At 49.5% G+C, this 13,069-nt stretch overlaps 1 protein-coding gene across 1 annotated transcript in view; it reads left to right on the forward strand.

The window, feature by feature from the left end:
- The window catches only part of LOC123188932 (protein root UVB sensitive 1, chloroplastic), a 22,186-nt gene continuing 9,117 nt past the window's right edge, over positions 1–13,069 (forward strand). The window contains exons 1-3 of the mRNA XM_044601218.1: positions 1–863; positions 960–1,235; positions 2,196–2,252. Coding sequence (XP_044457153.1) covers positions 144–863; positions 960–1,235; positions 2,196–2,252 — 1,053 coding nt within the window. The 5' untranslated portion in view covers positions 1–143. The remainder of the gene's footprint in view (positions 864–959; positions 1,236–2,195; positions 2,253–13,069) is intronic.

Consider the following 13,069-nt stretch of genomic DNA (forward strand, 5'->3'; position numbering starts at 1 on the left):
CAGCCCAATTTCCACAGCTGAACCTGATACCCTCCCCATGCTTGAAAACTCCAAGCCGCCGGCGCCGGCCGCCTCTCTGGTCCCTCCTAGACACCTCCGTCCCGTCGTCCCAACCCCGCCTCTCACCAAGCCATTCCTCCTTGATGTCCTCGTCTCAATCTCTCATCCTCCTCCTGACCTCCCCTCTCCCCCCGCCTCCTCGTGTCGTCGCCGCCATCCCACCATCCTCGCGCCCCACCACCGCTAGCCGCTTCCGCCACCTCCCGCGCCTCACCGCCAATCTCTGCCTTCCGCCATCCGCGACCTCCGCTTCCGGCGGATTCGGAGATGGCAATTTCCCCGGTGGGGATGGGGGTGGCGGAGGAGGAGGGGGTTGGTGGCAAGGCGGGAGAGGAGACCCTCCCGACAAGCCGGGAGACGGGTGGCGACGGTGGCTTCAGTCCCTCCACCCCGAGCTCTTCCTCCTGTTCTTGCTCCTCCAGTCGGACGCCTTCGCTTCCATCCCATCCGCCCTCGCCGATGCCCTAGGAGCAACCGGCGGCGACGGCGGTAGCGTTTGGGAGATGAGGGGCAGTGCGCGTACGCTGCTCGTGCCCAACCCGAACGGAACCTCATACCTCGTTGCGGGAGACGATAAGCGGAAGCAAGAAGAGGGGATGGAAAAGACGGGGGCTGGCCCTGCTAATTTGGCCGCACTGCGGAGGCAACTCGAACGGTCATGGCGGCGGTGCACTGATGTTGCTCTTCAGTTGCTGCTGCCTGATGGATACCCGCACAGCGTGAGCAGCGACTATCTGCACTACTCGCTGTGGCGGGGCGTGCAAGGTGTTGCTAGCCAGATCAGCGGCGTGCTCTCTACGCAGGTATCGTTTGTAAACGCGTGTGTTAATTATGTATGTGCAATTCTCAGTCCGCCAGGTAAAATTTAGCATTTCTATCGGGTGAACTGTACTCCGCAGGCGTTGCTGTACGCAGTTGGTTTGGGTAAAGGAGCGATCCCGACGGCCGCCGCAGTGAATTGGGTGCTGAAAGATGGGCTTGGTTACTTGAGCAAGATACTCTTGTCGAAATTTGGGCGACATTTTGATGTGAACCCGAAGGGATGGCGGCTGTTTGCAGATCTTCTGGAGAACACAGCTTATGGGCTGGAGATTTTGACTCCGGTATTTCCTCACCTGTTTGTTCCCATTGGTGCAGCCGCTGGAGCTGGCCGATCGGCAGCTGCTCTAATACAGGTCAGGACTCAGGACTGTTACTTCTGGTATGGGTTATCAGATTATCAGAGTTACAATGTTCCTAACCTGTGCATTGCACTAGGTAAACCATCACCCTATTTTCTCCATCCAATTCAACCTGGATCCGTGAACACAACTGCTTATAAAAGTGGTGACTGAATAAATTTTACAGTCTAGAACATGCTATTAACTTTTATCACAAACTAAGACTACGCAACTATTCTCTCTAGATCCAGTATGCACATGTAAATAAACAACTGATTTCACATGCTTTGAACAAGCATTCCCTCTGGCAACTTATACATTATATTTCATATTTCCCATACTACATGAACAGTCTAATTTTTACAACAGTATGCGGATCAATCTAGCCTTCTGCTATACTGAAATGCGATATTCACATTTAAAAAAAAGTAATATTCCCTCTATTCGTGATTTGCATTCGGACCAGGACACGTGTAGAAGAGACTGCATTATCCCTGTTCATTAGCGCACTTGTTACTCTTGAATGGTGTGTGTTGCTCTACCTCCCAGAGTCATAAGTGGCACTGGAGGTAGTCAAAGGACGTGGTATAGAAAATAAGCATACCCAGCATTACATAATATTACTACTACTGTTCCTATTCATATGTCTCAAACTTGGCATCCTGAACAAGTTACTTCCGTTTATAATAGTGCTGAATTGCATATCAAATTATATGATTGGAGTATTTACTAGCCATTTATCTGTGTGGTCAAATTAAGTGAAGCAAATAATTATTGTGCAGTGCTATATACTACTCCCTCCGTCCCATAATATAAGATGTTTTTTCAAGCTAAAGTTAGATTGCAAAAACGTCTTATATTATGGAATGGAGTAGTATATAACATACTATGTGTTATTTCCTAATAAGCCGATGTTATTAATTTAGTTCTAGAAACCCTCTTTTGATAAACAGCTTCTACCATTTTTGTGTGTAGGCTGCCACAAGAAGTTGTTTCTTTGCTGGCTTTGCTGTCCAGAGAAACTTTGCTGAGGTGAAGTCCATATCTTTTTTTTTCTGAACAATTTTCACCGAACACTTGTTTTGACTTGTCTATGTAAATGTTTCTTTTAATGTACCAGTCCTCAGACCATTAGATTATCGTATGTAAGCTGATGCCTCACAGTGCCATAGCAATTGGCCCGCAAAAGAGTTACATAGCACAGGATGCCTGTTATCTCTTGGTTCATTTCACATTTGATATATTTTGTTGCTTAGAAAAGCATCTTTTAGGATTTGAGTTAGGTTCAGGATCTCATCTCAACTTGGTTTCTTACTTTGTCCATATTGGATTGTGAGACAAAGAGTTTGAATCATACGGGATAAGTGAAGCCACGCCTAGGGAAACCTACACACTTTAACTTATGAAATGAAAATATAATCAGTTTTCTCTCCCCAGAAGTCTTCTCCTTCATCTATAGCCTATTTCCCTAAATCTAGTATCTCAAACTCCTTTAAAGGGTGCAAGCACTGATATATGTTACTTAGCATTTACTAATTACTGTCTCAACTAACACTCACGATGATACCTATCTAATTGTTCACTTTGTGCATGTGATGTTATAGAATATGATGCTATTCCAAATCCTATAAGCAATATGTATCTGAACCTATCTCAGATCTAGCTTACCATTTTATTGTTTTGTCTGAGAGAGAGAGGGAGGGAGGGAGGGAGTCAAGAGGGGTGATAAGTATCAATTATTCCATCTTGTCACACGCTAAGCTGCATTCTCTGCTTCCCGCTCCTTCAGTCAAGTAATCTGCAATCTGTTGCCCTGAGCTCACATACTCTATGCTGATAATCCCAGCATCCAGTTTTTCCTTGATAAAGAATCTGTCAATTTCTGCATGTTTGGTTCTATCATGTTGAACTGGGTTGTTTGCTATGTTAATTGCCGACTTCTTGTCGCACCATACATTCATACAACTGGTCCTCAAAATCTTTAGCTCTTCAAATAGATTCCTTATCCATAACAAGGCATGGCTCTGTATTCAGCCTCTGTAGTTGATTTGGAGATAATAAGTTGTTTCTTGCTCCTCCAAGATGCTAGATTTCCTCCCACAAAAACACAATGGCTTGAAGTTGATCTCTTGCCATCCAGGCAGCTAGCCCAATCAGCATCACAATAACCATCCATGACAAGGTGTCCATGACTCTTGTATATCAGTCCTTTCCTACGAAAACCCTTCAAGTATCTCAAGATTCTATGTACTGCCTCAAGATGTTCACTTCTACGCTCATGCATATATCTACTTACAACACTTATTGCCAATGCAATGTCTGGTTGTGTATGACACAAGTACAACAATCTTCCCACCAATCGTTGATATTTTTCTTTATCCAGCAGATCACCTGATTGGGCAGTCACGTTATGGTTTTGATTAATTGGGGTTGACGCAGCTCGACAACCCAACATGCCAACATCACAGAGGAGTTCTAGGGTATACTTTCTTTGAGAAAGAGCTATTCCTTTTCCAGACCTGGACACTTCTATACCAAGTAAGTACTTGAGCCGACCATCTTTAACTTCCTTGCTCAGACACCCCTTTAACCTTGCTATCTCTACGTAATCATCACCGGTGATAATGATATCATCAACATAAACTGTAAGGATGGTTATTTTCCCTTTAGAGTGTCTATAAAACAGTGTATGGTCACCATTGCACTGCCCATACTATCACACACCGCCCGTCTAAACTTGTCAAACCAAGCTCTTGGAGGCTGCTTCAGTCCATAAAGGGCTTTCTTCGGCCTGCATACCTTGCCAACAGTCTCAGAAGTCGAGAACCTAGCTGGAATCTCCATGTAAGAACGCATTATTCACATCAAGTTTGTGTAAAGGTCACCAGAAATTTGCTGCACAAGAGATCAGAACCCCCACAATGTTCATCTTTGCTACTGGAGCGGTCTCATCGTAGTCAATGCCGTATGCCTGCCTGTACCCCCTCGCCACAAGCCTTGCTTTGTACCTTTCAACCTTTCCTTTTGCATTCCGCTTCACAGTGTATACCCACTTGCAGCTGACTGCCTTCTTTCCTGTTGGAAGGGGTGTTAGTACCCATGTCTTGTTCTTACACACAGCCTCCAGCTCTTCCATCATGGCCACCCCTGACTTTGAGTCCTCCTTTACTTTCTTCCAGTCGGTCGGAATTGACACAGTTTGGAAAGAAGCAACAAATGCCTTGTGGGCTGGAGATAATGCTTCATAGGAAACATAATTTCCAATATCATTGTCATCGAACCCATACCGTTTCTATGGTATCCTTGCTGTTGCTCGAGTAGTTCTCCTCAAAGCAATTTTCCCTTTAGTTGACTTTTCAGCCTGATCTCCGTCAGAGGAACATCAGTACTACCCTGTTGTTCCGTTAGTGGCTGATCTAGTTGCTCCCCTTGATGTGCAACACCATCACCTCGCTTCCGTGAATACACCTTTAGCTGCTCCTGTTGCTTTGGTGTCCACCTTGGCACACTACCAATCTGAGCTGGTGCACGCTTTCGTGAATACACCTTTAGCTGTTCCTCTTGCTTCACTGTCCACCTTGGCACACTACCATTCTTGCCGTTGTGCCAACCTGCACATCGCTGATGGAAGTCGATGCTTGTATCGCAGGAGCCACATGAGTTACTAAAGGTGACTGTTGCAACTGCATCTGTGTTCTACACTCCTCCTCTTCACCAATCTCCGGAGGGAGACATTGGTCAAGTTTTTCAAACATGACGCTGAGATCATTTTTCTCATCATAAAAGGATTCAATTCATGAAACGTAACATCCTTGCTCACAAAGGTTCACCTCTCAGACGGACTCCAACATTTGCACCCTCTTTGTTTTGAAGAATACCCAATAAAGATACACTTGATTGCCAATTTGTTGACTGATGGCCTATGATCATGAACAAAGCAAGTGCAACCAGACACACCTTGGGAGGAATAGGGAATTTATTTTCGGTGAAAATCAACTCACACGGTGATTTCATACCTATCACGCGGGATGGTGTGCGGTTGATCAAGAAGGTGGCCATCATGACAACTTCGCTCCACAGGAACTTGAGCACATTCATGGTGAACATCAATGCTCGGGCCACCTCCAACAGGTGGCAATTTTCCTCTCTGCCACCTCATTCTGAAGTGTGTCCGGACAAGATGTTTGATGCAGGATGCCCTTTCTGGCATCAAGGCACCAATGGCCTTGTTAACATACCCAGTGCCATTGTCAGATCTGAGTGCTTGAATTTTCACATTAAATTGAGTTGGAACAAGTGCATAAAAAACTTTGAAACACTGAAACACTTCATCTTTATGTTTCAGAAGATAGACCCAAGTCATCCGAGAATGGCAACCAACGAACGTAACGATACTTCATACCACTTTGGTGTGTCCATCATGTATACGCCATATGATGAGGTTTGGGGCGGCGCTTGCGCCGCCGCTTTGACTGCTTCTCGAGGGAACAAGCCTTCGGTGCATCCTTCCGTTCCTCGTCGTCGTCTTCTTTTGGTGTGTCCATCATGTATACACCATATGATGAGGTGGACGTCCAGCGCCCTGTGGGCGGTGGTTCCTCTTCGCCTCCCGCATCGTCGTCCATACCGTTGATGTCTTCGGAGTTGAAGTCGAGCATGTCGGTTGAGTCATCAACAGTGGCTATTAAGTGGGTGGTGGGTGGGCGTCGAATTTCTTCGTCGTCCGTATCCCAATCCTGTTGGCCATAATCCAGCCAGGGCTCTTCTGACAAAGAGAGAGACTTTAGTGAATTCAGAATGTCGCCGAAGGGCGAGTGCTGAAAGATATCCGCGGCGGTGAATTCCATGATCGGCGCCCAATCGGATTCGATTGGCAGGGGCGCGGATGGTTCGGAGTCCGGAAAAGAGTCCGGCACCTTGGAGTCACGGGCTGCGTAGAGGGTTAGGCAGGTGTTCGGCTTGATCGCCGTTGAGACTGCGGCCCTTGAGGCGGTGTCTAACCACCCGTCCTCGATTGGCGCAGTTGGCTCCGAACTAAGGGTCGGAGCTGATGCGGGCGCGGCCTCTGGGGTACTGTTCGGCGGCAGGGCTAGGTCATACCCATCGCGACAGTGCGGCGCGCCCGGCTGTGGCTTGAATCCGTCGAAGATCAAGTCTCCGCGGATGTCGGCCGTATAGTTCAAACTTCCAAATCTGACTTGATGGCCAGGGGCGTAGCTTTCAATCTACTCCAGATGGCTAAGCGAATTAGCCCGCAGTGCAAAGCCGCCGAATACGAAGATCTGTCCAGGGAGAAAAGTCTCATCCTGGACTGCATCGCCATCGATGATAGTAGGAGCCATCAAGCCTAACGGCGACGACACAGAAGAACTCTCAATGAAAGCACCAATGTCGGTGGCAAAACCGGCGGATCTCGGGTAGGGGGTTCCGAACTGTGCGTCTAGGCCGGATGGTAACAGGAGGCAGGGGACACGAAGTTTTACCCAGGTTCGGGCCCTCTTGATGGAGGTAAAACCCTACGTCCTGCTTGATTAATATTGATGATATGGGTAGTACAAGAGTAGATCTACCACGAGATCAGAGAGGCTAAACCCTAGAAGCTAGCCTATGGTATGATTGTATGTTATGATTGTTGTCCTACGGATTAAAACCCTTCGGTTTATATAGACACCGGAGAGGGTTAGGGTTACACAAGGTCGGTTACAAAGAAGGAGATATCCATATACGTATTGCCTAGCTTGCCTTTCACGCCAAGTAGAGTCCCATCCGGACACGAGACGAAGTTTTCAATCTTGTATCTTCATAGTCTAACAGTCCGGCCAAAGAAGATAGTCCGGCTGTCCGGAGACCCCCTAATCCAGGGCTCCCTCACAGAGATTATCTTATCAGTGGACCTCCATTTCCTTCTGACCAGTAAATCCTTGGTGTTTAGTCTGTCAAAGAGCAGCAACCAAGCAAAACATTTAATTTTCATTGTGCATTTGCTCTTCCAAAGCCATCTACAGGGCTGGATAACAGGAGTGTGTGCATTAGAGTATAGTAACTTTTAGCAGAATAATCTCCTTTATCCAGCCAGCACCAAACATCACTTTCGATGGGGTTCCTCTGTAAGTTAGCTATATCCGGTCCTGTAAGCATAACAACTCTGTTGCAGCCACTTGAGATATTGGCAGATTGAACAATGAAGCAACATCAGGGGTGGATAAGAAATCAGAGACAGAAATCTTGTCACAGGTGTGGTAATCTATCTCGGAGAGGCCTCGTTGATCCATCAAGATGCCAGCCATCAGACCAAAGCAGTACTGAATCCCTAGAATTGACTATAACAGTAGCCACCGCTGTGTAATTATCAGCCAGTTTAAAAACATGCTTCCACCAAAAGGCGCCACATAAGACAGTGGCCTGTGGAACTACTCCATGATAGTATGAATCCCAAATAAGAGATACCCATGGTATGTCAGCCTTGTTATAAAACTTGTGCAAATGCTTTACCAGAAGGGCTTGGTTCTGTATTTGCAGATTAATCACTCCCAGTCCTTCATTCGCTTTTGGCCTACATACCAAATCCCAAGCTGCTAGGGATTGTCTTGGTGTATCAGAATTACCATGCCAAAGGCATTGCCTCTCAATACTTTCAAGCTGCTTGATAATACCAATAGGGATATCTAATGAGCACAGGAAATAAATTGGCATAGAAGATAAAACAGAGGTTAAAAGTTGCAGCCTAGAACCCTGATTCAGCATGGAGGAACTAGCAGTCAGCCTTCTTTCAACCCTGTCCACAAGAGGCATGAGATCCTGTATCCTTGGTTTTGTTGTTCCCATTGGCAACCCCAAGTAAGTGAAAGGTAAAGTACCAATGGTACACCAAAGACAGATGCAAGCCTGGCAGCCTCCTCATCAGATACATTAAGTGGCACCATCATAGATTTATGAAAACTCACCTTAAGGCCAGTGGAGGCATGGAAAACATGTAACATCTCGATTGCAATCAGTTGTGTGTCCACAACAGGTACTAACATAATGGTGTCATCAGCATACTGAATTATTGGGAAATTTGGATCATTTGAGGATATTGGCAAGAAAAGGACACCATCAAGCAACATTTTGTTAACAACAGATTGAAGCAGGTCAGCAGCAAGCACAATGAGAAGTGGGGAGAAAGGATCTCCCTGTCCAACTCCCCTCTTGCAATGAAACTGTTTACCCGGTACCCCATTCAGCATAGAAGATGATCCAAAAGATAAAATCTCTCTCACCCAGCCAATCCAGTGATCGTTGAACCCTTTATGTTTCAGAATTTGCAAGATGACATCATGCTCAATGGTGTCAAAAGCTTTGGCAAAATCAAGTTTTAGGATCAAAATTGGTCTGTGGGACTGCTTGCACTGATGGATATACTCAAATGCCTAGACTAGACAGTCATGGATGGCTCTAGACCGAAGGAAACCAAATTGGTTTTTATGAATTTACATGCTGTAGCCGGTTTGCTAATAATTTGGTGAGAAACTTCAAACATGTGTTGATCAAGGATATGGGCCTGTAGTCATTTGGGCCTTCAGGACTAATCATTTTGGGAATCAAGGTAATAAAGGAGCCATTAATTCCTTGCAAACTAAGACGGCCCTGAGCAAACTGTTCAATTAATTGCATGAAGTCCTTTTCAATTATGCTCCAACACTTCAACAAAGAGACCATTGAAATCTGGTCCTGGTGCTCGATCTGTTGGCAGGTCCTTAAGCACAGCAGAGATCTCCTCTTGGGAGAAAGGCCTAGTTAGGTCATCTAGCCCATCCACTTTATGCAAAAGCTCCTCCAAATTGAACCCATTTGCACTCCCTGGGCTTGGCCCATCTTGGATTTAAAAGAATTCCAGAGCATTCCCGCCATCTGCTCATGATCAGTAACCACAACATCATCATCGATCGAAGGCTGGCCATGGAATTCTTCCTCATGCGTTAGTTGCCATGGCATGAAAGAATTTTGAGTTTTCTTCTCCAACTTTGATATATCTGATTGTGCATCGTTGCTTCCAATAAATGTACTGTAATTCAACAGATCGTCATAGTGTAGCTTGACAATTTTTTTGAAGTTGAATTCAGGTATTGTTAGAGGACGCAATTCCTCAAGAGAATCAAAACCGAGGATTACCATAGATCATTGATGGATAACTTTCTTGATGGATGACAAGTTAATGCGCCACCTCTTCAGATCATACCTTAACCGTTTAAACTTCTTGAAGATAATTGCCGAAGCAGAACCAGAACCATTTCCTATGGGTGCAGACAAGGAAGTAGATACGCATTCCATAAAGCCAAGCATATGAACCCAATAATTAGTCCCAAACAAGTTGGGGTAGGCTAGAGTTGAAACCCATAAGATCTCGCAACCAACTCATGGTTCTACCACATGGACATCAAGCTTCCATGCACCCTTGTCCTTGGCTAGTTCTTTGGTGATACTCTAGTCCTTCAGATATCTCTTTATGGACTCCTCCCATGCCAAGTTCGGTCTACCCCGACCTCTCTTGACATCATCAACACGCTTTAGCCGTTCGCTATGCACTGGAGCTTCTGGAGGCCGGCGCTGAATATGCTCAAACGTCTTAGAGAATGTTGGACAAGCTTCTTTTCAATCGGTGCTACCCCAACTCTATCATGTATATCATCATTTCGGACCATGTCCTTCCTTGTGTGGCCACACATCTGTCGGATTTCGGGTTCCGGCAGACCCTTGAGGTTCGAACATTGGGGTGCGCACGGAGATTTCGCCTCCTACCTATTTGCGTCCCTCCGCCTCGCTAAGATCTGAGCTATGGAAAGAACAACACAAGAGACACAGGGTTTATACTGGTTCGGGCCACCGTTGTGGTGTAATACCCTACTCCAGTGTGTGGTGTGGTGGATTGCCTCTTGGACTGATGATGATAAACAATATAGGGAAGAACAGCCTCGCGAGGGTCTGTTCTTGGCTGGGGGGATGAACTGTTGGGAGTTTAGTCACCCTTCTCTCTCTCTCTCTTCTCGATTGTTCCCTCTCTAAACCCTAACCTCTCAGCCTCTTGATCCTTCGATCCTTTCCCCCTTTCTCCATCCCTCGATCTCGCGGGTGGCTGGTCCTATTTATAGAGGCCCTGGTCCTCTTTCCAAATATCGAGTGGGAAGGGAGCCAACAATGGCGGGCTAATTTGAAAGGGGACAGCTAGTACCGGCTATCCTGACAAAAGTAGTCTTCACCTGCACAAAGCTTTGGTGGTGACGCCGTCTTGGGCTCCACGATGACCTCCGTCTCGCAGTCCTCCTGGTCTTGGTCTTGTTGCACCGAAATGGCAACCTTTGCCTGATGCCTCGGTACTCCGCGGTTGCGCTTGCCCCCTTTGCACCAAAGGGGAAAGGAGGACACTGCGCGGGCTGGCACCCGCCTGGCGCCCTTGATCGTCATGGCTTGCGTCACGGGCACCTCGTGAGGTACCCCGCCTTGATCTCTCCGCCTTCTCGCGAGCCAGCCTGATGAGGCCGTGCCTGAGGAAGCTCCGCGTCGTCCGCCCCGCGAGGCTTGGCCCCTCGCGAGGGTCTTGGGTTTGTGTTGGTGAAGATGGGCTGTGCTGAGCCCCTCTTTGAGCCACGCCGCAGGCCGCAGGCAGGCAAGTATGGGGACCCCCGTTCCCAGAACGCCGACAGTAGCCCCCGGGCCCAAGGCGCGCCTGGACTTGGCCGTGCAGGGAGGTGGAAGGGCAAGAGCGAAGCGCCGCGGGCCCTAACAGCCTGCGGCCTTGGGCGCCGCGTGGCGGTTGATTGGACGCGGGCGCCTCCACTTCCCCATGGCGCCTCCATCATCCCGCAGGGAGAACTCTTGGAGCTTTGGCTGCAGCACGCCAGCTGCAGCACCCTCGCGACCAAGGCAGAGGTCGCGGTCGTTGCCCCGGGCGAGGTCTTCATGACTCGGGGCTGGAGCGAGATCGTCCGGGTTTGCAGGACAAGAGGCACCCTCGCGATCCACTTGAAGTACGACGGTGCCTCGTTGATGTTCTTCAAGGTCTTCGATGCAAGCGGGCGCCGGCTGGAGTGCTGCCTCGGGAGAGGTGGCCAGGACCCTGCTGCGGCGAGGACTGGGCCCGCCAACCGCTCCCTTGGCGGCTCCTCAGGCGATGGAGGCGTCGGAGGTTCCAGCGACTCCGGCGAGCTCTTCGCGACTCCGGAGACGAGCGACACAGCTACGAGCCCCCAAGCCGGCGCCGCTCTTGGAGCAGGGCGGGCTCGTCAGGCCGCCGCCGACTCTGATTTGGATGGGGTTGGTGCCGGTGCTTGTCGGCCCACTGTTGATGATGGCGTCTCTTGTAGGGGCGCGCGTAGTTAGTGTCCCTTTAGGATCTGTTCCCTGCGAGGAATCAAAGACGCGTCCCGTGGGGGTTTGTAAGGTGCCTGTGATTCTGTTTTGTTGATATAACCCTTGTCGTAGAATTGTGCGAGTTGCTCATTCCATTTTAGCTCAGTCCTCCCTTTCGAACCTCACGAGGGCTTGGTGCTCTGCGCCGACAGGTCCCAGTCCCAAGGCGGCTTCAGCCGTCGCTGGTATGCCAGGTCGCGATGACGTGGTCAAGGCCAGGAGGTGAGCGACCCGAAGTCCGGTAAGAGCCCCTGAATCGCGATGCTCAGAAGGTCCCCTTTGGCGCTCAAGCAGCCGTCGTTCGGTGAGAAAGGAGAGCGGCGTCGCTAACACGGGATTGCATTAGGTGCGGGGATGATGCCACGGTAGCTGGCGCTTCCGGGTGGTGACTTATCTCTAGAATCAGGGGCCGCTCTCTGGGGTGTCGCCGGGTCCATGCATCGGCAGGCATGAGGTTGCTTGGTGAGGTCCTCGCGTGTCCCTCCCCTCTCGCCTTTGCTCCCCTTTGTGCTCTACGTCTTCGGGTCCCGGCCCTCGAGCGAGTCTCAGCCATCGCTGGTATGCCAGGTCGCGATGCCGTGGACAAGGCCAGAGGGTGAGGGCTGGAGAGCTAGTAGGAGCCCTGAGTCGCGATGCTCAGGCACCCCCCCTTTAACGTGCAAGCGGTTCGCGCGGACGAGAGTGAAGGAGACACCGCAAGGGCCTCGCCTGACGCAGCTCCTTCAGGAGATCCTGTAGGTCCATCATAGAAAAAATGAGGGGGTTGCCATGACAATTGACAGTCAGCCGTTGGTTGCTTCCGAGGGGTAATGAGGCATCGAATGCTTGACGAGGTGGCGCCATGCGGGGCTGCCGCGGCCAGAGCTCAGTCATTCAGGTTTGTCGGTGTTGCAGGGACGGACCCATGCGCAAGCGTCGTGCCGTTTTGAGAGCAGTTCCGTCAGTTGAGCGGGCAATTAGGTCAAGCACATTAGCCGCGAAGAAGTGGATTCATTTAAATAGATGATGGGAAGGCGGACATCGCTGGGCCTAGCCCGAGCGACTTGGGGATCATGCAGCCCGAGGGGCGCCCCCAACAAGATAAGCTAACAACATGAAATAAAAGGGATACACGCCGCAGGGACGGACCCACGCGGCCTGGGAATAATGCAGCCCTGGGGGGGCGCTCTCAGCTGGAAATGAAACTTGAAAGATGTCATCTGATGATGTTGTGGACGAAGGAGCGTTGGTGTAGCAGACTCGGTGGGCCGCGGAAGCCGATCCTCACGAGCCCCCAGGCCCAGGGGCCTCGGGAGGCTCCGGAGGCGCTGGCGGCTCCTCGCGGACCATCTCCATCTCCGCCAGGGCTGCGGAACGCCTGGCCTCTTGTGCCTCCGTGATGCCCCTCATGAGGCGCTGGTACGTGGCAGCCGCGTTCGGCAAGCCGTAAGGCATGCGAACGTAGCTGTGGGGTGGACCTCCGC

Source organism: Triticum aestivum, chromosome 2A, assembly GCF_018294505.1.
Source record: "Triticum aestivum cultivar Chinese Spring chromosome 2A, IWGSC CS RefSeq v2.1, whole genome shotgun sequence".
NCBI lineage: Eukaryota > Viridiplantae > Streptophyta > Magnoliopsida > Poales > Poaceae > Triticum > Triticum aestivum.